The 22,157-nt window shown below is 52.2% G+C and overlaps 1 protein-coding gene and 1 long non-coding RNA gene across 7 annotated transcripts in view; both read left to right on the top strand.

Annotated features, from left to right (window-relative positions):
* LOC134022707 (uncharacterized) overlaps positions 1-21,066 on the top strand; it is a 110,317-nt gene extending 89,251 nt beyond the window's left edge. Inside the window, exon 2 of the long non-coding RNA XR_009930673.1 lies at positions 20,451-21,066. This is a non-coding gene — a long non-coding RNA (uncharacterized LOC134022707). The remainder of the gene's footprint in view (positions 1-20,450) is intronic.
* On the top strand, positions 491-21,066 carry klc1b (kinesin light chain 1b). 6 transcript variants are annotated; one of them, XM_062464452.1, is made up of 16 exons: positions 491-619; positions 5,865-6,130; positions 6,589-6,819; positions 7,888-7,966; positions 8,332-8,560; positions 8,669-8,756; positions 9,083-9,184; positions 9,420-9,593; positions 10,710-10,809; positions 12,498-12,550; positions 12,729-12,796; positions 13,035-13,143; positions 13,541-13,675; positions 19,257-19,381; positions 19,470-19,527; positions 20,370-21,066. In XM_062464452.1, the coding sequence occupies exons 1-16, from the start codon at positions 538-540 to the stop codon at positions 20,442-20,444; spliced, it is 1,974 nt and encodes a 657-aa protein (XP_062320436.1). In that variant the 5' UTR covers positions 491-537; the 3' UTR covers positions 20,445-21,066. The 6 variants fall into 6 exon arrangements, with proteins under 6 accessions (XP_062320436.1, XP_062320437.1, XP_062320435.1 ...); XM_062464453.1 differs by having other exon boundaries at positions 7,885-7,966; positions 13,541-13,648; XM_062464451.1 differs by having other exon boundaries at positions 7,885-7,966.
* Positions 21,067-22,157: the final 1,091 nt, after the last annotated feature.

Genomic DNA, 22,157 nt, shown 5'->3' with positions numbered 1-22,157 from the left:
TCACAGCGTAGCGTGGCTGGGCGGAGGTTTTTACATTTATGTTAATATCTTCTCTATTTTATGAATATTGATTGGGATGATTTAAAACAGTCGATTATTGCATGTTAATTTACTGTCATAATTGTGTATGTTTAGTTCATATAACAGATTATTGTGAAATATATTCTGTGCCAGGTCGAATTACTGGCTGGCGCAGACCACTTAAACGAGTGTACATGTTGCTGAGAAGCAGGACACGTGGACAGGATTGCTTAACCATGTTCTGCCAGAGGAGGGCAGCCGAAATCCATAAACGCAATGCCTTCTATTCAATAGCGAAGAAAGAAACCAAATTAATTGCTACGGTTTAATAACTGATCTATGTCCCGTCTACGTCAGATTTTACTTAAATATAACTCAATTGAAATGTGTGTAATGTTATTTTAACAGTCTAACATCCGGAACCCCTTGTTGCAGGAGTTGTTGCAAAACTGCAAGCCCAGTCCAACCTACTCCAACACATACCGATGAAAACAAAACATTACGTCATTAAAGCCGATGCAAAGCTTTCTGGGAGCTTCCCAGGGAGACGCCATTTTGGATTTAAAGGGGCTGATCCAGCTATCACAAACAGCTCTCGGTGAGTACAAATATGGATTTAGGCCATTTATTGTATTTATTTAACATCGTTTGAGATAACTTATTACTACTACAGTATACAATAAAAAAACAAAATGTTCCGGACGGTGACTACGGTCTAAATTGCAAAGGATAGCTAGCAAACCACTGGCTGCCTCTAACAATGAGGAATGCTATTGATAGCTAGTACCTAGCTAATTTAGCTAATCTCAAAGTAGCTCGCTTGATAGCGCTAGCTAAGAGAAGCTGACCAGCTAGCTAAATTAAGTAGTTAAAACTTAGAATTTATGCCTGCTTTCTGGATTCAGACGAAATGCGACAACTAACCTGCAGGTTAATAGTTGTCATCGAAAGTAACTCTGTAACTAACAGAGTAGCATGCTGCTGGGAAACATCGCCAGTAGCGATATGATGTCACAATCAAACCAGTTGATCAGGAGCTGGACTGAGGACGCTAATCCGCTAGCAGTTGCTGCATACATGTAGATGTGTCTCCACTTCAACTCGAGAAAATCTGTTGGAGACGTAAGTCAAACGTTTATGAACTATTCGTTGCATGGTATACAATTATACCATAGCATATCGTATCACATCCTCTAGGTTTCTCTTATCTCGTATGTCTAAGGAGGCTAGCCGGACGCCTAAAATGATTTTAGCAATTGTGTGATTGGTATAACAATAAGTCGGAACAACTCCCACCTCCTCATCCACTCCGTAAACTTCATACACAAATCTTATGTATGCTTTGTAAATATGTCCTAGTGGAGAACAGCCTTCTGGTGAGCTCAGAATGGGTTCAGGGTGATTGATGAGCAGAAACGGTGTCATGTGCACTTTCCGCACAGCTGCTGCCTGCCCTGCCGCACCCTCCGTGGACGGGCTGCTCTGCCTGCCTGCCGCGGCCCAGGGGGAGGGGCGGGTATGGGAAACACTGGATGATGAAGTGATCCGGCAGTGTCCAGCTTTTCTGAGCAAGGAAATGTATCTCGTGACAGATGCACAGAGATCAAGGATTCAGGAACTATACTGCTGCAGTGCCTCTCTCTCTTTCTGTCTCCCGTCTATCTCTCTCTCTTTCTCTCTCTGTCTATCTCTCTGTGTATCTCTCTCTCTTTCTGTCTCCCGTCTATCTCTCTGTCCCTGTCTGTCTGTCTGTCTGTCTTTCCAAATTGAATCCTGACCTCAGCATGAAACAGTCTTAACACTGGAAACTGTCCCTCAGTGTAAATTATGACTCCAGCTGCAGTTCTTCCCCTGTCTGTCTGAGTGGGCCTGTTAAGCCCGTGCCTGTCGTCTGTAACAATCACCCATTGCAGATGTTCCTTTTGATGCTAATTTTCCTTTTGGTTCAACTTGTGTGCTAGAGTAGCCGGTGTGTGGTGAAACTCACTCTTCAAGTATGTAACAGGCCACCCGCGTCAACGAATTGCTAGTTTTTTGTTGGCGTAGTTGGTAGTGGTTGCGCTTGGAAGTCGAGAGGTGGCAGGTTCGAATCCCGGTGGGAGTGAACATTGGCCGGTATGCCTCTGACGGAGCTTGCAAGACCACGTCTGTTACACTTGTGAGGGTAGGTGTTAGTCAGAGGTGGTTGTTGGATGCTGTTGGGAAGGATGACATTGCAGGAAGCTGTGTTCAGACAGGGTCACTCCTGGTTTCACTGGAGAAGATGAGCCAGTCAAATCCTCAGGGTCTCTTCTCAAACTCTAGAGCCAGGCCCTGGCACTGGCCCCAGGTGACGGCAGACCGCTGCCTGCAAGGTGACACTGTCTGTTGTTGACTTGTGATATGGCCAAACCTGTTTAAGCCGCCAGTACTCTCGTTCTGCCAGCACTCTCGTTCTCCTGTTTCAGACGCTGTTGTTCCCCTGAGCTGCTGTAGTTCTCACACGTGAAGGTCACCTCAGATTTCTCTGAGGTGTGTTGGACCCATTTAAGATTGAATAAATGAACACTGGCTCTCTTTGTCTTCCTATCACAGCGAGTCTGTCAAATTAAAGACCTAGGTGTACCACTATGGTCATGTGCAATCTGGATCTGGGATATCTGCTATTTTTAATTATAGCCAAACGGCTGTGTTGAACAGGCAGATGTTGTGACAGCCCATCCCTGCACCTGGATAACTGAACACTGTTGAAGGTGTCTCAACATGCAGTAGCCAAGAGGCAGACAGCCTAGTCCCAGGTCCTGTTTGAAAGGCAGTGTGATAGATGCCTCCATCCTTATCAAAGCACCGATGTGGGATTCTGTGGTGAGAGGAGCTCCAGCTCACCTCAGTAATCAGGGGAAGAAAGAGGAAGGTTGTTCTAGACCAGCCCCCATGTCCCCCTCCCCCTGCTCTGACTCCTGCACTCTGGGGGCGGGGCCAGGCTGGTCTCTTTGAGAACAGAGGGAACTTCACACACACACATACTTGCTGCTGTCTTGTCCTAACCCTCCACTTTGCCTCTCTTCTCCATCTGAACACTGTGGAGCTGCTCTCTGCTTGGACAAGCCTGGCTCTGCCAGTCTCACTCTGCCAAGCCTGGCTGTGAGGCTGTTCCTACCAGCCTGGCTGTGAGGCTGTTCCTACCAGCCTGGCTGTGAGGCTGTTCCTACCAGCCTGCCTGTGAGGCTGTTCCTACCAGCCTGGCTGTGAGGCTGTTCCTACCAGCCTGCCTGTGAGGCTGTTCCTACCAGCCTGCCTGTGAGGCTGTTCCTACCAGCCTGCCTGTGAGGCTGTTCCTACCAGCCTGGCTGTGAGGCTGTTCCTACCAGCCTGGCTGTGAGGCTGTTCCTACCAGCCTGCCTGTGAGGCTGTTCCTACCAGCCTGGCTGTGAGGCTGTTCCTACCAGCCTGCCTGTGAGGCTGTTCCTACCAGCCTGGCTGTGAGGCTGTTCCTACCAGCCTGCCTGTGAGGCTGTTCCTACCAGCCTGCCTGTGAGGCTGTTCCTACCAGCCTGGCTGTGAGGCTGTTCCTACCAGCCTGGCTGTGAGGCTGTTCCTACCAGCCTGGCTGTGAGGCTTGTCCTGCTGGTTACCGAGTTCAGAGTGTGTTACTGCTGGCGGAGAGGCACTCACCAGCCTCTCGTTTCCCTCAGCAGGCGGAGAGGATCTGGTCTGTTGCAGCGCCGAGGTGAGTGCTCTACAGAGCGGAGGCTTGGTGGATGGTTGGGAGCAGTGCCAGGGATAAATCTGGTATTTTGCAACGGGGTAAATGGTCTCTGGATATTAAGTGTGATGAGTTTGCTGCATGATGGACCAGTTATTCAGGATAACGTAGACAAATGATCTCTTCTGAAATGAATGTTACAGTAACTCTGGAATTGTGATCCTTACATGTATGTCTAGCATACATGTAAGGATACTACATAACTACATACTGCAGCTACAACATCTAGCTTTGTTTCTTGCTATAGAACTGTGTCTGCAGAGCAGTGAGCATCATGTTTTATCTTGGTGCGTCTCCAGGTTCAGTAGTCAACATCATTCTGCACCATTCCTTCCCCTTAAGCACATTATGGCGTGTATAGCCATGCACTAGCCACAAGCATATCATTTTGCATACTTTGCTTACTGTTGCACAGTCAGATGCCTCCCTGTGTCCAGCCGGAGGGAGTGTGTGTGTGTGGGGAAGCCCGATCCTGCTCAGCCAGGAGAACCTTTCATGTCTAATGCTGAGTAGTGGGGCTAATGGGGTCTGATTTGTGAATGTGCTTGATCTTTCAAAGAGCTCATATCCATGGAGGTATTTTCCCCATCGCAAGCTGTAGCTGTGGTGTCACCACTTCATAGAACCCAGAGCAGAGAGGAGGGGTTACAGTGGTTGGCTTGGGTGGTGTTCTCGCCCTTTAGCAGTGACTATGGCAGACAGAGTGGTGAGTAGCAGTGACCATGGCAGAACCAGTGTGTGTCCTCTGTAAACAGATGGCCCTCTCAGCTGGTGTTTTTATTGCAGTGTCTCCATCCACGCTCCTCTCTGTAGCAACACTAAAATGGACTGTAGCTCGTAGCTGACTGCAGACATGAGTCACCCAGGCGGCTGCAGTAAGGGCCGGCTGCAGTAAGGGCCGGCTGCAGTAAGGGCCGGCTGCAGTAAGGGCCGGCTGCAGTAAGGGCCGGCTGCAGTAAGGGCCGGCTGCAGTAAGGGCCGGCTGCAGTAAGGGACGGCTGCAGTAAGGGACAGCTGCATGATGCCATGCCCTCACCCTGCTGTGCCCTCACCCTGCTGTGCCCTCACCCTGCTGTGCCCTCACCCTGCTGTGCCCTCACCCTGCTGTGGGTTAGGGTTGAGGCAGCTCTTGAATGGTTGTTCTGGGGCTTGAATGATCAGACCAGCTGCTCCCCCCCATACCTGGGGCACAGTGCCCACTCTCCATGACTGTGTAGCCTGGCTGTCTACCAGACAGCCAGTCTACCAGACAGCCAGTCTACCAGACAGCCAGTCTACCAGACAGCCAGTCTACCAAACAGCCAGTCTACCAGACAGGCAGCAAGCGGACCGCCTCCACACGGCTGCATCTCATCTGGGAGAACCCTGCAGCCCTGGACCAGGGGCTTCTGTGTCGTGTGCGTGTGTGCGCTTGCCTGCCTGCCTGGCCACCGGAACCTCACCCTCAGCTGTTCATTATGTAAACAGCAGCTCTCTCTCTCTATGGAAGACCACACACACACACCCTTCACTTACAGCAGAGTAACTGAAATGTAACCTAAAAAGGCTACAGCAGTCCTCAGTGTAGTACACATATCGTACACGTTTGACTTTACTTTGACTAGGCCTGTTTGCATGAATGCTTCACTGCTGTGTCCCAGTATGGAGCGCCCCATGCTGACCACTTTGGCTGCACACCCTCCCCCAGGCAGGACACAGTCTAACATGTTACAGATTTACCGAATGTGACAGCCCTTTAGATAGATAGTCCTGTGTTTTGAAGCTCATCTTCTGGACAGCCAGGACATGTTCCACTGTGGCTGACGGGGATCTGAGATGTGATGACACGGTTCCTGTCTCCTGACATCCTCTCCCCACCCCTGGTCACACCTGAACACACCTCAGACAGGTGATGAGCCAGATGGATCCAGGCCAGAGGCTTGAGAAGGCCAGCTGGGGTAGCTGACCTGCTGGCTGGGGCTCTCAGCTGTGTGACCCCTGATCTGTTTAACCACAGGAGAAACACAACGCTTCTCTTGAGGGCTCAAATCGGAAACCTTTTTCGTCCACTTTCTATGTCCACATCCCAGACCTGTTCCTTCTGTCCTGCTGTCTGCAGGTCCCCAGAGGTTGAAGATGTCCACCATGGTGTACCTGAGGGAGGAGAAGCTGGAGAAGCTGTCCCAGGAGGAGATCATCTCCAGCACCAAGCTGGTGATCCAGGGTCTGGAGGCGCTGAGGAGCGAACACAACTCCATCCTGCATAGCCTGCTGGAGACCATCCGCTGTCTGAAGAGGGAGGAGGAGGCCAGCCTGGTGCACGAGAAGGCCAGTCTGCTCAGGAAGTCTGTGGAGATGATCGAGCTGGGCTTGGGGGAGGCACAGGTGAGATGATGGAGCTGGGCTTGGGGGAGGCACAGGTGAGATGATGGAGCTGGGCTTGGGGGAGGCACAGGTGAGATGATGGAGCTGGGCTTGGGGGAGGCACAGGTGAGATGATGGAGCTGGGCTTGGGGGAGGCACAGGTGAGATGATGGAGCTGGGCTTGGGGGAGGCACAGGTGAGATGATGGAGCTGGGCTTGGGGGAGGCACAGGTGAGATGATGGAGCTGGGCTTGGGGGAGGCACAGGTGAGATGATGGAGCTGGGCTTGGGGGAGGCACAGGTGAGACCTGGGTGGGGGGGAGGGGTTACCAGACACTTCCTCTATCAGCCTCATTGTGATGATTGTGATTCACCCTCCAGCTAGCCTAGCCTAGCACTCTGCCTGCTCCCTGACCTCCACAAACATGCCTCCTCTCTGTGCTCTCTGAGCAGCCTGATCCAGCCTCTCCTCTGCTCAGGTGATGATGGCTCTGTCCAACCACCTGAACACGGTGGAGTCTGAGAAGCAGAAGCTGCGGGCGCAGGTGAGGCGCCTGTGCCAGGAGAACCAGTGGCTGAGAGACGAGCTGGCCAACACCCAGCAGAAGCTGCAGAAGAGCGAGCAGAGCGTGGCCCAGCTGGAGGAGGAGAAGAAACATCTGGAGTTCATGAACCAGCTGAAGAAGTACGACGAGGACCTGTCTCCCACTGTGAGTTACGGTTGGATCCTCTCTCTCTAATACTAGATGATAGACACGCAGCGCATTTGCCAGGAATCTTTTTTGACACCGACAATTTCGAACATCTCCCTCATGGCCATAAGGAATGTCTCTATTCTCAGTCATGTCGCCATTGCTAACTCCCTCTGTCTCATCCATAACATACATTTAGCAGACGCTCTTATCCAGAGCGACTTACAGTAAGTACAGGGACATTCCCCCCGAGGCAAGTAGGGTGAAGTGCCTTGCCGAAGGACACAACGTCATTTGGCACGGCCGGGAATCGAACTGGCAACCTTCAGATTACTAGCCCGATTCCCTAACCGCCCAGCCTCCTGACATACCGTTTATTGTATTTTTTTTTTTTTTTTTCTCAACCTTTCAAAAAAATAGAAATCCACCCACACAGTGAAAGGAGAGAGGAGTATAGTCGAGAGCTCATTAATGATGCAAACTTGTTTATTTTTTAAACTTTAAATAAAAAAATAAAAATTCAAAGCCTTTTTTAGAATATATATTTTTTAAACGTAGATGATAGTAGACGACGGTAGAGGACGGTAGAGTAGAGGACGGTAGAGGAGAGGGCGGTAGAGGAGAGGACGGTATGGTAGAGGACGGTAGAGGAGAGGACGGTAGGGTAGAGGACGGTAGGGTAGAGGACGGTAGGGTAGAGGACGGTAGGGTAGAGGACGGTAGGGTAGGGGACGGTAGGGTAGGGGACGGTAGGGTAGGGGACGGTAGGGTAAAGGACGGTAGGGTAGGGGACGGTAGAGGAGAGGACGGTAGGGTAGAGGACGGTAGGGTAGAGGACGGTAGGGTAGGGGACGGTAGGGTAGAGGACGGTAGGGTAGGGGACGGTAGGGTAGGGGACGGTAGGGTAGGGGACGGTAGGGTAGGGGACGGTAGGGTAGGGGACGGTAGGGTAGGGGACGGTAGGGTAGGGGACGGTAGAGGACGGTAGAGTAGCTCTCAGTAGCTGGCTAATAAGCTGCTCATCACAGAGCCACCTCTGCTGACAGGGCGTGTGTGTGTGTGTGTGTGTGTGCGCTCCTCCAGCAGGAGGAGAAAGAGGGCGAGGCTTCCAAGGACTCCCTGGACGATCTGTTCCCCAACGATGAAGAGGAACCAGGCCATGGCAGTAAGAACCCACCACCTACCTGCCCTCACACCTGCACTACCACCTACCCAGTACCTCTGCCCTCACACCTGCACTACCACCTACCCAGTACCTCTGCCCTCACACCTGCATTACCACCTACCCAGTACCTCTGCCCTCACACCTGCATTACCACCTACCCAGTACCTCTGTCCTCACACCTGCATTACCACCTACCCAGTACCTCTGTCCTCATACCTGCATTACCACCTACCCAGTACCTCTGTCCTCACACCTGCATTACCACCTACCCAGTACCTGCCCCCCAGTGCAGCAGCTCAACATGACCTCTGACCTCTGCCCCCAAGTGCAGCAGCTCAACATGACCTCTGACCTCTGCCCCCCAGTGCAGCAGCAGCACAACAGCGCGGCGGTGGCCGCGGCCCAGCAGGGGGGTTATGAGATCCCGGCACGCCTCAGGACCCTCCACAACCTGGTGATCCAGTACGCCTCCCAGGGCCGCTACGAGGTGGCCGTGCCCCTCTGCAAGCAGGCCCTGGAGGACCTGGAGAAGACCTCCGGACACGATCACCCCGACGTGGCCACCATGCTCAACATCCTGGCCCTGGTCTACAGGTCAGACTGCCAGCAGCTGGGGGGGGAGGGGGGGGTAGCTTGACACTGTGTGGTGTTAGTAGTGGTGTGTGTGTGCAGCCTGACTCTGCCTCCTGCCTCTGCCTCCAGGGATCAGAACAAGTACAAGGAGGCAGCCCACCTCCTGAACGACGCCCTCTCTATCCGGGAGAAGACCCTGGGCCGGGACCACCCTGCCGTGAGTTACCATAACAACCATACTCCCCCATACGCCCTCCCCAGCCCCACGCCCAAACCCCCCCCCCCCCACCATGCATCTCCTCCGAGCCCCTTGACACTTCTGTGAGATGTAACCTGGGAACGTAGAAAAATAAGTCAATGAGATGTAACCTGGGAACGTAGAAAAATAAGTTTGACAAAATCCTCTGAACAATTGTAACTAATTAGTTATTGATCCCATTAAAACAAACCAAAAAGTTCTGACTTTGTCTATGATGTAGTTGCCGTGTTCTACATTGTATGCAAATTAGCGCATATTTCAGGAGAAAACGTGTGCGTGTCCAGGTGGCCGCAACGCTGAACAACCTGGCTGTGCTGTACGGGAAGAGAGGGAAGTACAAGGAGGCGGAGCCGCTGTGCAAGAGAGCGCTGGAGATCAGAGAGAAGGTAGGCTCCACCCCTGGACCAGACCAGGGCCGCCCACTCAAACACCACAAATACATTCCATCATTAAAAATACAGAAATGAGTTAATTAGTGTCTCTAGATTGACACGTGTCGCTATAAAAGGGAGAGCCCAAAATAGTCTGGTGTTCTAAATGTGTATGTGGAGCTCCCTCCTGGAGGAGCAGGGCTTAACTGGGAGGTGTGTGTGTCTGCCTGTGTGTGTGTGTGTGTCCCAGGTTCTGGGTAAGGACCACCCTGACGTGGCTAAGCAGCTGAACAACCTGGCTCTGCTGTGTCAGAACCAGGCCAAGTACCAGGAGGTAGAGCAGTACTACAGCCGCGCCCTGGAGATCTACGAGGGCAGACTGGGCCCTGACGACCCCAACGTGGCCAAGACCAAGAACAACCTGGTGACACACCTCCACCCACACACCTGCACACACACACCTGCACACACACACCTGCACACACACACCTCCACCCACACACCTGCACACACACACCTGCACACACACCTGCACACACACACCTGCACACACACACCTGCACACACACACCTGCACACACACACCTGCACACACACACCTGCACACACACACCTACACACCTGCACACACACACCTGCACACACACACCTGCACACACACACCTACACACCTCCACCCACACACCTCCACCCACACACCTGCACACACACACCTGCACACACACACCTGCACACACACCTCCACCCACACACCTGCACACACACACCTGCACACACACACCTACACACCTCCACCCACAAACCTGCACACACACACACCTGCACACACACACCTACACACCTCCACCCACACACCTGCACACACACACACCTGCACCCCCTCCACCCACACACCTCCACAAGGCTCATTCAGTTGCTGAGTTGTGTTCATGCGGCTGTTTGTGTGGCATGTGTTGACTAACCACAAGGTGAAGGCTGGGTCATGAGAAGTGTTGTTATTAGAGCGCGTGCAGCTTGACGGCTCCTGTTGTTTCCTCTGCACGGCCACACCCGTGTCAGGTATGTGTGGAAACCTAGAGCCAGTTCAGTTTCTGTGTGTCTTTAGACTGGAGCTTCACTTTATTGGAAGTGTCTGTGTGGAGGTTGTGCTTGGGGGAGTTATGTAAGGCTGTGCGTGAGAGCCATTTCATGTTGAACCAGCTCCATTCAGACAGTGTGAAGTTCTGAAAGGCCCTGAGGCCCTTTCTTCAGCGTTCAAAGACTTTCAAGGTTTTTGCCTTTCTCACCTGACAGTGACACAGTTAATTGAATAGATATTCACAGTGCTTTCTATCTCTCTCTCCGTATCTAGCTAGTCCCCTGCCTCGACCACCCACTCTTGTCTGATGACTAATGATTGTGAGGCGAGCTACAGCATCTTTGTTGTGATTTGCAATGCATCACATGGGAAATAATGTCCTTGCTTTCACATGGAACACTGTTTTAGCAAAAGGTTTGATTTGATGGAACATTAATAAGTCTCTCCCTCCCTCCCCTCCAGGCTTCCTGCTTTCTCAAACAGGGAAAGTACAAGGAGGCTGAGATTCTGTACAAAGAGATTCTGACTCGCGCCCACGAGAAAGAGTTTGGCTCCGTCGATGGTAAGTCTTCACATCGGCCCGGGCAGTAGCCCCCCCCTGCCTAGCCCCCCATGCCTAGCCCCCCCTGCCTAGCCCCCCATGCCTAGCCCCCCCTGCCTAGCCCCCCCTGCCTAGCCCCCCCTGCCTAGCCCCCCCTGCCTAGCCCCCCCTGCCTAGCCCCCCATGCCTAGCCCCCCCTGCCTAGCCCCCCCTGCCTAGCCCCCCCTGCCTAGCCCCCCCTGCCTAGCCCCCCTGCCTAGCCCCCCCTGCCTAGCCCCCCCTGCCTAGCCCCCCCTGCCTAGCCCCCCCTGCCTAGCCCCCCCTGCCTAGCCCCCCATGCCTAGCCCCCCCTGCCTAGCCCCCCCTGCCTAGCCCCCCATGCCTTGCCCCCCCCTGCCTAGTCTTCAAAGGTGTCCAACCTACATGAGATTAGAAGAAACTTCCCAGATTACAGAAGTGTTTCATCAGTTCTCTGTCTCCTCTCCCCTCCTGGCTGGTGCCTCGCCCCAGAGAGCAGGGCCAGCGATGGACAGAGGGTTAGGAAGTGGAGCGTGTTCTAGCAGGGAGGCAAGCTTCTGGAGGGGTCAGGCTCACTATAAGACAGTTTGAAGAAAAAAAATAAAGTTTTTATTTCTTTTTTTTTCTCTCCCATGTTTAAGAGCCTCTGTTATTCCTTCAGGGTGACTGAGCTCTGTAGCGGTGTTCCTCAGGGATTACACTGCCTACTTAAAAAATGTCGCATTGGCACCAAAAAAAGACTGACACTGCACACAAGACACTCGAAGCTGACTGAGCAAAACCAATACAAGTTTGGTTGGCTTTGAAAAGGCTCCTTGCATTATTTCGTCATGAGTCAGGTTTCATAGGGAAGTGCTTTCTGTTTGTCTGTCTGTCTGTCGGAGCACTGTGTCTGGATATCTTAATTTGTTTTCTTTTATAAGAATGTCTTGGTGATGGGTGTCAACATATAGTTATGTTATATATGCAGTGTTTCCCCTAGGTTTACAGCTTTGGGGGGGGGCGGCGGGGGGGGGGGGGGGGCGGCGGGGGGGGGGGGGGGGGGGGCGACGGCGACCATGTAGAGACAGTAATGAAATACCGTCATGTAAATATTAAGATAAATAACATAAGGCCATTTAGTTTGTTTAATAAAAGAGCAAGCTATAGACCTGTTTTATAGGAAAGGTAACCTTAAATGACTTATTTTGTGATCGGGCACTATAAAAAATAATAAAAAAAAAAGTTTTATTTTTTTATTAACTTGACTTTCCATGGGGGCGGGAGGGGCCGTTGGGGGGGCGGGGCCGTTGGGGGGGCGGGGCGCCCCCCTAATATAATGGTAGGGGAAACACTGTATATACTATATACCCATGGTGGTCTTGGCATTGTCAGATCAACCATATAACAGTTACAGGACTGCAAGTCTGAACAAACCTATCCTCAACATCGTTCTACTGACACTCACATACTGAACATAAGATTCACCTAAAAGACTAATGCACAGTGCTGTCAATGCCAATAAATATGTGGGCCAAATGCATATGTTATGAATCCATATGAATGAATGGATGTTTAATAAATGTATCCCTGTGTACCCCATGAGGATGTTAGTTGTGTTTGGGCATGGTTGGGCATGGTTGGGCATGGTTGGGCATGGTTGTTGTGGTGATACTGAAAGCTGCAGCTGGCCCCTGTGTCTCTGTCTGCAGCTGACAACAAGCCCATCTGGATGCACGCTGAGGAGAGGGAGGAGATGAGCAAGGTGAGGCATGCACACCTGCAGCCTAGTGGCTCACCTGAATGTGTGTATACGCAGCATATTAACTCATCTTATAAAAAGCCTTGGTAGGAGGAGCTTTCAAACAACTCCCTTATATGGTCACAACATGCTGTGTTTCCTGTCTAAAGGTCCTCCCTCTCCTCCTCTCTTGTGCTTCCAGGGCAAGCACAGAGACAATACTCCCTATGGAGAGTATGGAGGCTGGTACAAGGCCTGCAAAGTCAACAGGTGAGCCTCACACAGGAACTCAGCCAGTCGTCACAAACCAGCCCAGCATGTCAGATTACTGTACGTAGATCAGCCCAGCATGTCAGATTACTGTACGTAGATCAGCCCAGCATGTCATCTTACTGTACGTAGATCAGCCCAGCATGTCATCTTACTGTACGTAGATCAGCCCAGCATGTCATCTTACTGTACGTAGATGTACTAGCCCAGCATGTCAGGTAACTGTGTGTGTGTGTAGCCCCACAGTGAACACCACCCTGAGGAACCTGGGCGCTCTGTACCGCCGCCAGGGCAAGCTGGAGGCAGCTGACACCCTAGAGCAGTGTGCCACGCGCTCCCGCAAGCAGGTCAGGAACATCTACACCTACAGTTAATGTGTTGGTGGCTATGATGGTGTGACTGCTTCAGGGTAGTGTGTCATGAGATTTTCCTTTCTTCCTGCCTTGCTTTGGATGCAGAGTAACACAGTAAGTAGTTTATTACTAGCAGCTAGTCTAGTACTAGAGTAACAGGAAGTAGTTTGTCTCTAGCAGGAAGTCTATATCTGGAATTCATGCCTCCATCTCCCTGTCCTCTTTATCCATCCTTAATTTGCTATATCAGCAGATTATACCTCACATCCCATAATAACTCCATAGCGCCTCTTCACTGACAGTGCAGTAAAATATGACCATTATGAAGGTTTGGTGATTCTAAAGTGTGTGTGCCCTCCTGCCTGCCTGTGTGTGTGTGTGTGTGTGCCAGGGCGTGGACCCCATGACCCACGGGGCGCGTGTGGTGGAGCTCCTGAAGGAGCGGAGGGAGGCTCCGCCCAGCGGGAAATACGACAGTGGCTCAGAGACGGGCGAGGAAGTGAGTATGGGCGTGGAGTGGAACGGGGTGAGTACAGATCTGGGCAGCAGGCTGGCAGGGCCGGGCAGCAGGCTGGCAGGGCCGGGCAGCAGGCTGGCAGGGCCGGGCAGCAGGTTGGCAGGGCCGGGCAGCAGGCTGGCAGGGCCGGGCAGCAGGTTGGCAGGGCCGGGCAGCAGGCTGGCAGGGCCGGGCAGCAGGTTGGCAGGGCCGGGCAGCAGGCTGGCAGGGCCGGGCAGCAGGTTGGCAGGGCCGGGCAGCAGGCTGGCCGGGCCGGGCAGCAGGCTGGCAGGGCCCGGGCAGCAGGTTGGCAGGGCCGGGCCGGGCAGCAGGCTGGGTAGTTGCAGTGTGACTACACTAACCAGTATAACAACACTGCAGTTCCATTGTGGAACAGCCTGTGAGCACCTCTCTGCAAATATATAGTTTATATGTACACATTTAAACCTAACAAGTTACTTTATCTATCTACCTCCTCACCAACACTAACACTGATATACATTTACATTTAGTCATTTAGCAGACGATCTTATCCAGAGCGACTTACAGTAAGTACAGGGACATTCCCCCGAGGCAAGTAGGGTGAAGTGCCTTGCCCAAGGACACAACGTCAGTTGGCATGACCGGGAATCGAACTGGCAACCTTCGGGTTACTAGCCCGATTCCCTCACCGCTCAGCCACCTGACTCCCAGTAGAGACCCTCCAGACCTGCTGTGTGTCTGCCCTGCCTCCTGGACACACAGGTGCTGTGTGTGTGTGTGTGTGTGTGTCTGCCCTGCCTCCCTGGACACACAGGTGCTGTGTGTGTGTGTGTGTCTGCCCTGCCTCACTGGACACACAGGTGATGTGTAGGACAGTGGAGCTGATTGAGAGTCCTGGCTAGCCTGTCATGTGTCTGTGCGTGTGAATGCTGTTGTAGCCTGTTAAACAGCTGTGTTCCCTGTTAATGATGTTGCTTGGTGCACCCCCCCCCCCTCCCCCTCCCCAGCATGTGAAGCCCTTTAACCCCTTCCCGCTAGCAGTCATAGTGTCAGACCTGGTGAGAGCCCTCCCGCTAGCAGTCATAGTGTCAGACCTGGTGAGAGCCCTCCCGCTAGCAGTCAGTGTCAGACCTGGTGAGAGCCTTCAGCACCAAACTGTTATCTGTGCTTCCACTACAACTTGTTTTGGTACGAGACATTTTAACCACTAAAGTGACATTGTTATTATTAGTGGTTGAAGACTTGGTGATGTGTGTTTACCTGCTGCTGTCTCTGGGCAAAGCTGTCTGCCTGGGTCACCTGGTGATGTAGAGATGCTGTTAAGACCAGGACTCCCCTGTGCCCCCTTGGGGATTCTGCAGAGGTCATGCTTGTTGAGGTCACAGAGTCAGCCAGGGAATTTAAGACATCCCTTAATTTCTCCCTCCCTCCTCTACATCCAACTGGACATATTTTTACGATGCTACATCTATACTGTATTATACCATCTCTGCATCAAGACGAGAGTAAAACGACCCCATGCATACATGGAGCACGTATTTGACAGATGTTGACTGTCGGCAGGTTTGTGTGGTCATCCAGACATCTGAAAAGGCTTTAAAACTACAATTTAAGGACTGAAATTATATCTGTAGGCTCACTGCAAGCTTCAGAACAGCCCTTCTTTAGTTCTTCCTTCTGCAGGTGTTGGGGGCCAGATGGTAAGCTGTGCAGTCAGGCTTGTGAAGCTCTAGGGTGTAGTTAGCCTAGCATGTAACTAGCCTAGCATGCTGCCCCTTGTAGCTAGTGTAGGATGCTGGACGTGGTCGTGTTTTGCTTGCATCGTGGTCGTTTTGTGACACTGTTAAACTGTTGACTGGAATCACATGATTTAATATGCGTATCATGATGCATGTTAGCTTTCTGCTTTTCTCCTCTGCATGCCTCCTGTCCCCCTCCCCCCCCTCCCCCCCCTCCTCCCCTCCTGCTCCTCCCCCTCCTGCTCCTCCTGCTCCTCCCCCTCCTGCTCCTCCTGCTCCCCTCTCTGTTTGTGACACTACACTAACCTACTTCCCTTTGATTACTCTTGCCATGACAACCAATCAGCCTATCAATCAAATTTCCCTTCCTTCAGTAGATTGTACTCCTTCTCAATCATCCTATTAGATCTGAGTTTTGGGGCAGGGCTGGGCGGGGCCAAGCAGGGTGGGAAACTGACTGGACTATTGGTGATCCAGGGAAAGAGGTTTATCATGTTTTTATGCTTAGTTTCAAGAGTAGTGTAGATTATTCATGTAAATCTAATATTGAATGTGTTATTGCGTATAAAGCAGTTTCTCTCTGCTGAGGTAGGGTATAGGCTAAACAAATATTGTTAGTCTTTTAGTTTTCTTGCTGCCAAGGCTTACTTAGTTACTGAAGTAAGCAAATGGAGGGGTAGAGATGTAATAAATATTGAGGCAGTAGGTTACATATCAGATCAGAGTCTCTGCTGTAGTCAGAGAGGAGGATGAGGGCTGCAGTGTTGATGGCTGCAGATGTCCTGCCTGAGCTGCGAGTGCCAGGACAGGATCACCCCTGAAAACAGCTGAGTCAGACAGGAAACAGCAGAATCACAAACAGGAAACAGCAGTCACAGACAGGAAACAGATGAGTCAGACAAGAAACAGCAGAGTCACAGACAGGAAACAGCTGAGTCACAGACAGGAAACAGCTGAGTCACACTGACTGCATCCTGCCAGCTGGTGCAGCAGCAGCCTGATCTTCACTCTGCAGCTGGAACCCTTCATCACCAGGGATAGAGGTGAAGGGTAGTTTAGGAGCCCTTCATCACCAGGGATAGAGGTGAAGGGTAGTTTAGGAGCCCTTCATCACCAGGGATAGAGGTGAAGGGTAGTTTAGGAGCCCTGAAGGTTTGTTAGATGTCCTGTTCCAGAGCTGAAGAGTTCCAGAGTTTGTAATCATACCTGTTTTGTGTCTTTTCTCTCTCTCTCTTGTCATCAGGCTTGAGAGATTATCCCTCCATCCTTCTCTCCTTCCCAAACACAATATCAAAGGATGTGTTTGTCCTCCTCCTCCCCACACAGCCTGGCTGTGCTCCCCCCATCCCGGGCTGCCCCCATCCCGGGCTCCCCCCATCCCGGGCTCCCCCCATCCCGGGCTGCCCCCATCCCGGGCTGCCCCCATCCCGGGCTGCCCCCATCCCGGGCTGCCCCCATCCCGGGCTGCCCCCATCCCGGGCTGCCCCCATCCCGGGCTGCCCCCATCCCGGGCTGCCCCCATCCCGGGCTTCCTGACTGCTCTTCACTCTCTGACCCTACACAGGCTCCTGTCGGGACGTTTGGTCTCTCCTGATCTCTCCTCCTCTCTTATGATATCTTCTGATCTCTCCTCTCTCCTCCTCTATTCTGAACCTCGCCGGATCTCTCCTCCTCTCTTCTGATCTCTTCTGATCTCTCCTGATCTCTCTGTTTCTGTTTCTCTCGCTGTGTCATGGTTCTGTCTCCTTTGTCGTACTCTGTATGATCTCTCAACTCTTTCAACTGAAATACATGTTGTTTCTCTCTCTTTTCCACCCGTTTTGTAAAGAGTGTTTCTAAAGATGTGGTGTTAAACTGGTAGACATGGCAGAAGGAAGGCAGTGTTGAACGTTGATCCAAAGCAGTCGACCAGACTGGTGTTCTCTGGTGAACCCGAGAGTGTCTGGGGCCCAGCCATCCAGGGTTAGGTCACCCTAACCCAGCCATCCAGGGTTAGGTCACCCTAACCCTAACCCAGCCAGCCTGTCTTCAGTCCTGCAGGGGTTTAGCTCAGCTTGTGTTCCTTGCTTAGTGTGTGTTGTGATGGCTCAAGGCCAGACTGGATTCTGAACACAAGCTAAATGGAGTGTTGCCTTTCTAACTCTTCACGACAGCTAAACTTGTTGTAGTCGTCCGACTAGCTAAGCTGTTTATACACCCTAACCCCCACCTGGGAAGCTCTCAAGGTCAACACTTCAGTTTTTCTTTCAACTAACTGAATGTAATATTATAGCCTACCTGTAATTATATTTCTTTGGTTTTATAAGAGCATTCATCATTAGGGTGCCAGCTCTGCCATTCATACCTTCAGAAAGTCTTTATAGAATGCTGCTCTGCAGAAGAGGGAGAGAAATTATGATTTTCATTACATTATTTATCACATTATTCTGGCTGTATTGTTAGTGGAATGCTGATTATTTATTGACCTGTCCGTTATTTATACCTATAATGTGACTTCAGTTTCCTCAAACCAAAGTAATGAAATGGCAAACCTTATAGACTCTCTTAGACAAGTAGAACAGCTTATATTTACCATTCTGCATTGTGATGATTGTTGCATCATATTCTCAAATAAAGTTTTTCATTTGTGAAGTGTGCCTTGTGTGTGGGACTGCTGCTGGTGTGTGTCCATGTTACTGAGAGGTCTGTGGTGATGTAGCGCCCCCTGCTGGGGGCTCAGGACCACTTACCAGCGTGTCAGGGGAACAGACCTCTCTTGATCCTTCCTGACAGATACTGGTCGATCAGGAGAAAGATCATGCTGCTTATAAGCAACTGCTGCTCAAAGAACAGGAAGGAAGGAAGGAAGGAAGGCAGGGGAAGCAAGGGAGTGAGGGAAGGGAGGGCAGGAAGGAAGGCCAGGAAGGGCAGGGCAGGCTAGATAGATGTTACTATTCCACAGTCTACACCCAACCTGTTAATTCCTTTCTTGTGAGAACATGAACTCTGGATTTTAGGATGCTAATCCAGGGTTTTATCACTTTACAGCAAATACAGCAGTTAACCTCTGTCATCGAGCACCCTGGGTGGAGACCTGCTGTGTTAAGGCCTGTGTGTAATATGACTGCTGTGTTAAGGCCTGTGTGTAATATGACTGCTGTGTTAAGGCCTGTGTGTAATATGACTGCTGTGTTAAGGCCTGTGTGTAATATGACTGCTGTGTTAAGGCCTGTGTGTAATATGACTGCTGTGTTAAGGCCTGTGTGTAATATGACTGCTGTGTTAAGGCCTGTGTGTAATATGACTGCTGTGTTAAGGCCTGTGTGTAATATGACTGCTGTGTTAAGGCCTGTGTGTAATATGACTGCTGTGTTAAGGCCTGTGTGTAATATGACTGCCTGGACCATGTGGGGTAGGTAGCATGTGCATAAGGACTGAGGGATGTGCTTCTGTCTGTGCGTGTGTCTGCGTGCGTGCGTGGGTGTGCGTGCGTGCGTGGATGTGTGTGTCTGCGTGCGTGGGTGGGTGGGTGTGTGTGTCTGCGTGCGTGCGTGGGTGTGTGCGTGCGTGGGTGGGTGGGTGTGCGTGCGTGTGTGTTTGGGTGTGTGTGTCTGCGTGCGTGCGTGCGTGCGTGGGTGTGTGTGCGTGGGTGGGCGTGCGTGGGTGTGTGTGTCTGCGTGCGTGTGGGTGTGTGTGTCTGCGTGCGTGCGTGTGTGTGGGTGTGTGTGTCTGCGTGCGTGGGTGTGTGTGTGCGTGCGTGCGTGGGTGGGCGTGCGTGCGTGGGTGGGTGTGTCTGCGTGCGTGCGTGCGTGTGTGTGTGTGGGTGTGTGTCTGCGTGCGTGCGGGGGTGTGTGTGTGTGTGTGTGTGTGTGCGTGCGTGCGTGCGTGCGTGCGTGCGTGGGTGTGTGTAGGACGGCAGTGGGGCCCTGCAGAGAAGCGGCTCTCTGGGGAAGCTGAGAGATGTGTTGCGCAAGAGCAGCGAGCTGCTGGTGAAGAAACTCCAGGGGACCAGCCCCCCCACCCCCCGCAGCACCACGTAGGAACACACACACCCCGAATGCTGTTTAAGCAGGTGGAGTATGAGACTTGTGACCTGAGTGCTCCTGTCCTGTTCTGTCCATCAGCATGAAGAGAGCTGCCTCCCTCAACTACCTAAACAAGACCACAGAAGATTCCTTCCAGGTGAGAGGCTGGGGGGAGAGGCTGGGGGAGAGGCTGGGGGGAGACCAGGGGGAGAGGCTGGGGGAGATCTTGGGGAGAGGCTGGGGGAGAGGCTGGGGGAGACCAGGGGGAGAGGCTGGGGGGAGACCAGGGGGAGAGGCTGGGGGAGATCTTGGGGAGAGGCTGGGGGAGAGACCAGGGAGAGAGGCTGGGGGGAGGCTGGGAGACCTGGGGGGAGAAGCTGGGGGGAGACCGGGGGGAGAGGCTGGGGGGAGACCAGGGAGAGAGGCTGGGGGGAGACCAGGGAGAGAGGCTGGGGGGAGACCAGGGAGAGAGGCTGGGGGGAGAGGCTGGGGGGAGACCAGGGAGAGAGGCTGGGGGGAGACCGGGGGGAGAGGCTGGGGGGAGACCGGGGGGAGAGGCTGGGGGGAGACCAGGGGGAGAGGCTGGGGGAGACCAGGGGGAGAGGCTGGGGGGAGACCAGGGGGAGAGGCTGGGGGAGACCAGGGGGAGAGGCTGGGGGGAGACCAGGGGGAGAGGCTGGGGGGAGACCAGGGAGAGAGGCTGGGGGGAGACCAGGGGGAGAGGCTGGGGGGAGACCAGGGAGAGAGGCTGGGGGGAGACCAGGGGGAGAGGCTGGGGGGAGACCAGGGGGAGAGGCTGGGGGGAGACCCATCGTTAGGGCTTCCGGGTCACAAACTGATGTCCTCAAATGTCACCATTTATAACGATAACATGGAAAATAATCCTAACCAAAAATCTACCTGTTTCATTCCTTTCGTCTGTCTGTCTCTCTCGTCTCTCTGTCTCTCTCTCGTCTGTCTCCCTCTCGTCTCCCCTCCCTCTCGTCTCCTCTCTGTCAGACTGGGGCTCGCGGTCGGCTGAAGGAGAGTCGGGGTTTGAGCTCCAGTACTGTCGACCTGAACAGTGGGTACTGAGCTCAGCTTCCCTGAAGATGCTGCTCTGTAACCCTGAACCCACCTCCCTTCTAAAACCATCACCAAGGATACATTCTCCCCCCCCTACCCCATCACCAAGGATACAGGCCAGACCTCTGGACAGCTGGCCCAAAGACCACCCAGCCATCCTCTCTTCCCTCACAGAGCCTGTGGCACAGACCTGCCCCTGCTTCTCCACTAGAGGGCAGCAGGTCATAGACAACATGTCGACCCTCTCTCCTCAAGGAGAATCCACTCCCACCTCATGGTAGTTGACACTGGCTACAGATCCATATAAAAACTGTTTTGCCACGACTGTTCTCTTGTAAAAAGAATATTTCCAGTGAAATGTTTCTGCATTATGCTGCTGTCTTCCTGTGCCATCTAGTAGTTGTTTCAAAAACGGTTTCACTACATGTATAAACAGCTGTTTTGTTACTTTTAATGTTCCCCAAATTATCGTATGTGGGAAGCTGGATTTTGGTTATTTTGTTTGTGTAAATCACAACCTTAACATTTTACAGCATTTACTTATTGTGAATGCTTTTGAACTGTTTTTAAATATTTATTCCACATTTGCCTGTAGAGATTTCTCTGGGAGCGAGGTGTTTGCATAAAGCTTTGGAAATTGGGTAGAACGTTTAACCAAATGGAAATCTAGCAATACGTTTTCTTAAACTAGAATAAGCTGTTCGCTCCCCCTCCCTCCCTCACTCCCCCTCCCTCCCTCGCTCCCCCTCCCTCCCCCTCCCTCCCTCACTCCCCCTCCCTCCCTCGCTCCCCCTCCCTCCCCCTCTCTCCCTCGCTCCCCCTCCCCTGTCCATAATCAGGTGGGCAGGGATGCAGTTGTCCCTGTTCAAATGACTGGTCTCATCCATAAAGTTACAGCATGTTAGATATCAGGTATTTAAACGGGAATGTGTATTGGCAGGGTATGCTGGGATTGGGCTGGTTCCTCTGGGTTTTACCAGCGATGCTTCTGTCAATAAAACATGAAATGTTGAACCAAAAATTATGTAGGAAGATGGCATGATTACCTCTCCCCTTGGTTCTCATTTCCAACAGGAAGGGGGATCCAGGAGTTCTCCAACAGTCTCTGGAAAACCCTGTGTATCTGGAGAACCCGACTGAGAGGAGCCCATTTCTCACGCTGAGAAATAAGGGAGAACTTGTCTCGCTATATACAATTAATGGAAGAGGCGCAGGCAGACTGAGATGCTAGTTGTATCGAGTACAAAGCCATTCAGAAATGATCACCCTTCACCCAACTGAAAATGGGAGTCAGGTGGCTGAGCGGTTATGGAATTGGGCTAGTAATCAGAAGGTTGCTGGTTCGATTCCCGGCCATGCCCAAATTACGTTGTGTCCTTGGGTAAGGCACTTCACCCTACTTGCCTCGGGGAAATGTCCCTGTACTTACTGTAAGTCGCTCTGGAAATGACTAAAATGGCGGAGGTACTTTATCATTTAACTTCAATCAAATTGGTTCAGAAAACTGACATCCAACTGCTTGCTAATGAAAATCATGAATTAAATTAGAATTGGAAAGTACACGAGGGTGCAGAATTGTACAAATCTAGTATATTATGGCGTAATTACGCATGGCCGAGAGATCCAAATGCTCTGTAGAAATAGTGCCGATATGGCCTTTCTTGGTGCCAGAATAGTTGCAGAATCACTCCATTTCAACCAGAGGGTAGCAGTGTTGTATTC

The sequence above is a fragment of the Osmerus eperlanus genome, chromosome 6 (genome assembly GCF_963692335.1).
Source record: "Osmerus eperlanus chromosome 6, fOsmEpe2.1, whole genome shotgun sequence".
Classification (NCBI taxonomy): Eukaryota; Metazoa; Chordata; class Actinopteri; order Osmeriformes; family Osmeridae; genus Osmerus; species Osmerus eperlanus.
The sequence above is the reverse complement of the archived record's forward strand: the minus strand, read 5'-3'. Positions and strand labels throughout refer to the sequence as shown.

Bases quoted from the DNA above. Each gene is read 5' to 3' on its own strand.
- klc1b (XM_062464451.1), top strand. From the start codon at position 538: ATGCAAAGCTTTCTGGGAGCTTCCCAGGGAGACGCCATTTTGGATTTA. The intron at 620-5,864 runs GTGAGTACAAAT...TGCTGTCTGCAG, and splicing joins GCTATCACAAACAGCTCTCG to GTCCCCAGAGGTTGAAGATG. The intron at 6,820-7,884 runs GTGAGTTACGGT...GCGCTCCTCCAG, and splicing joins ACGAGGACCTGTCTCCCACT to CAGGAGGAGAAAGAGGGCGA.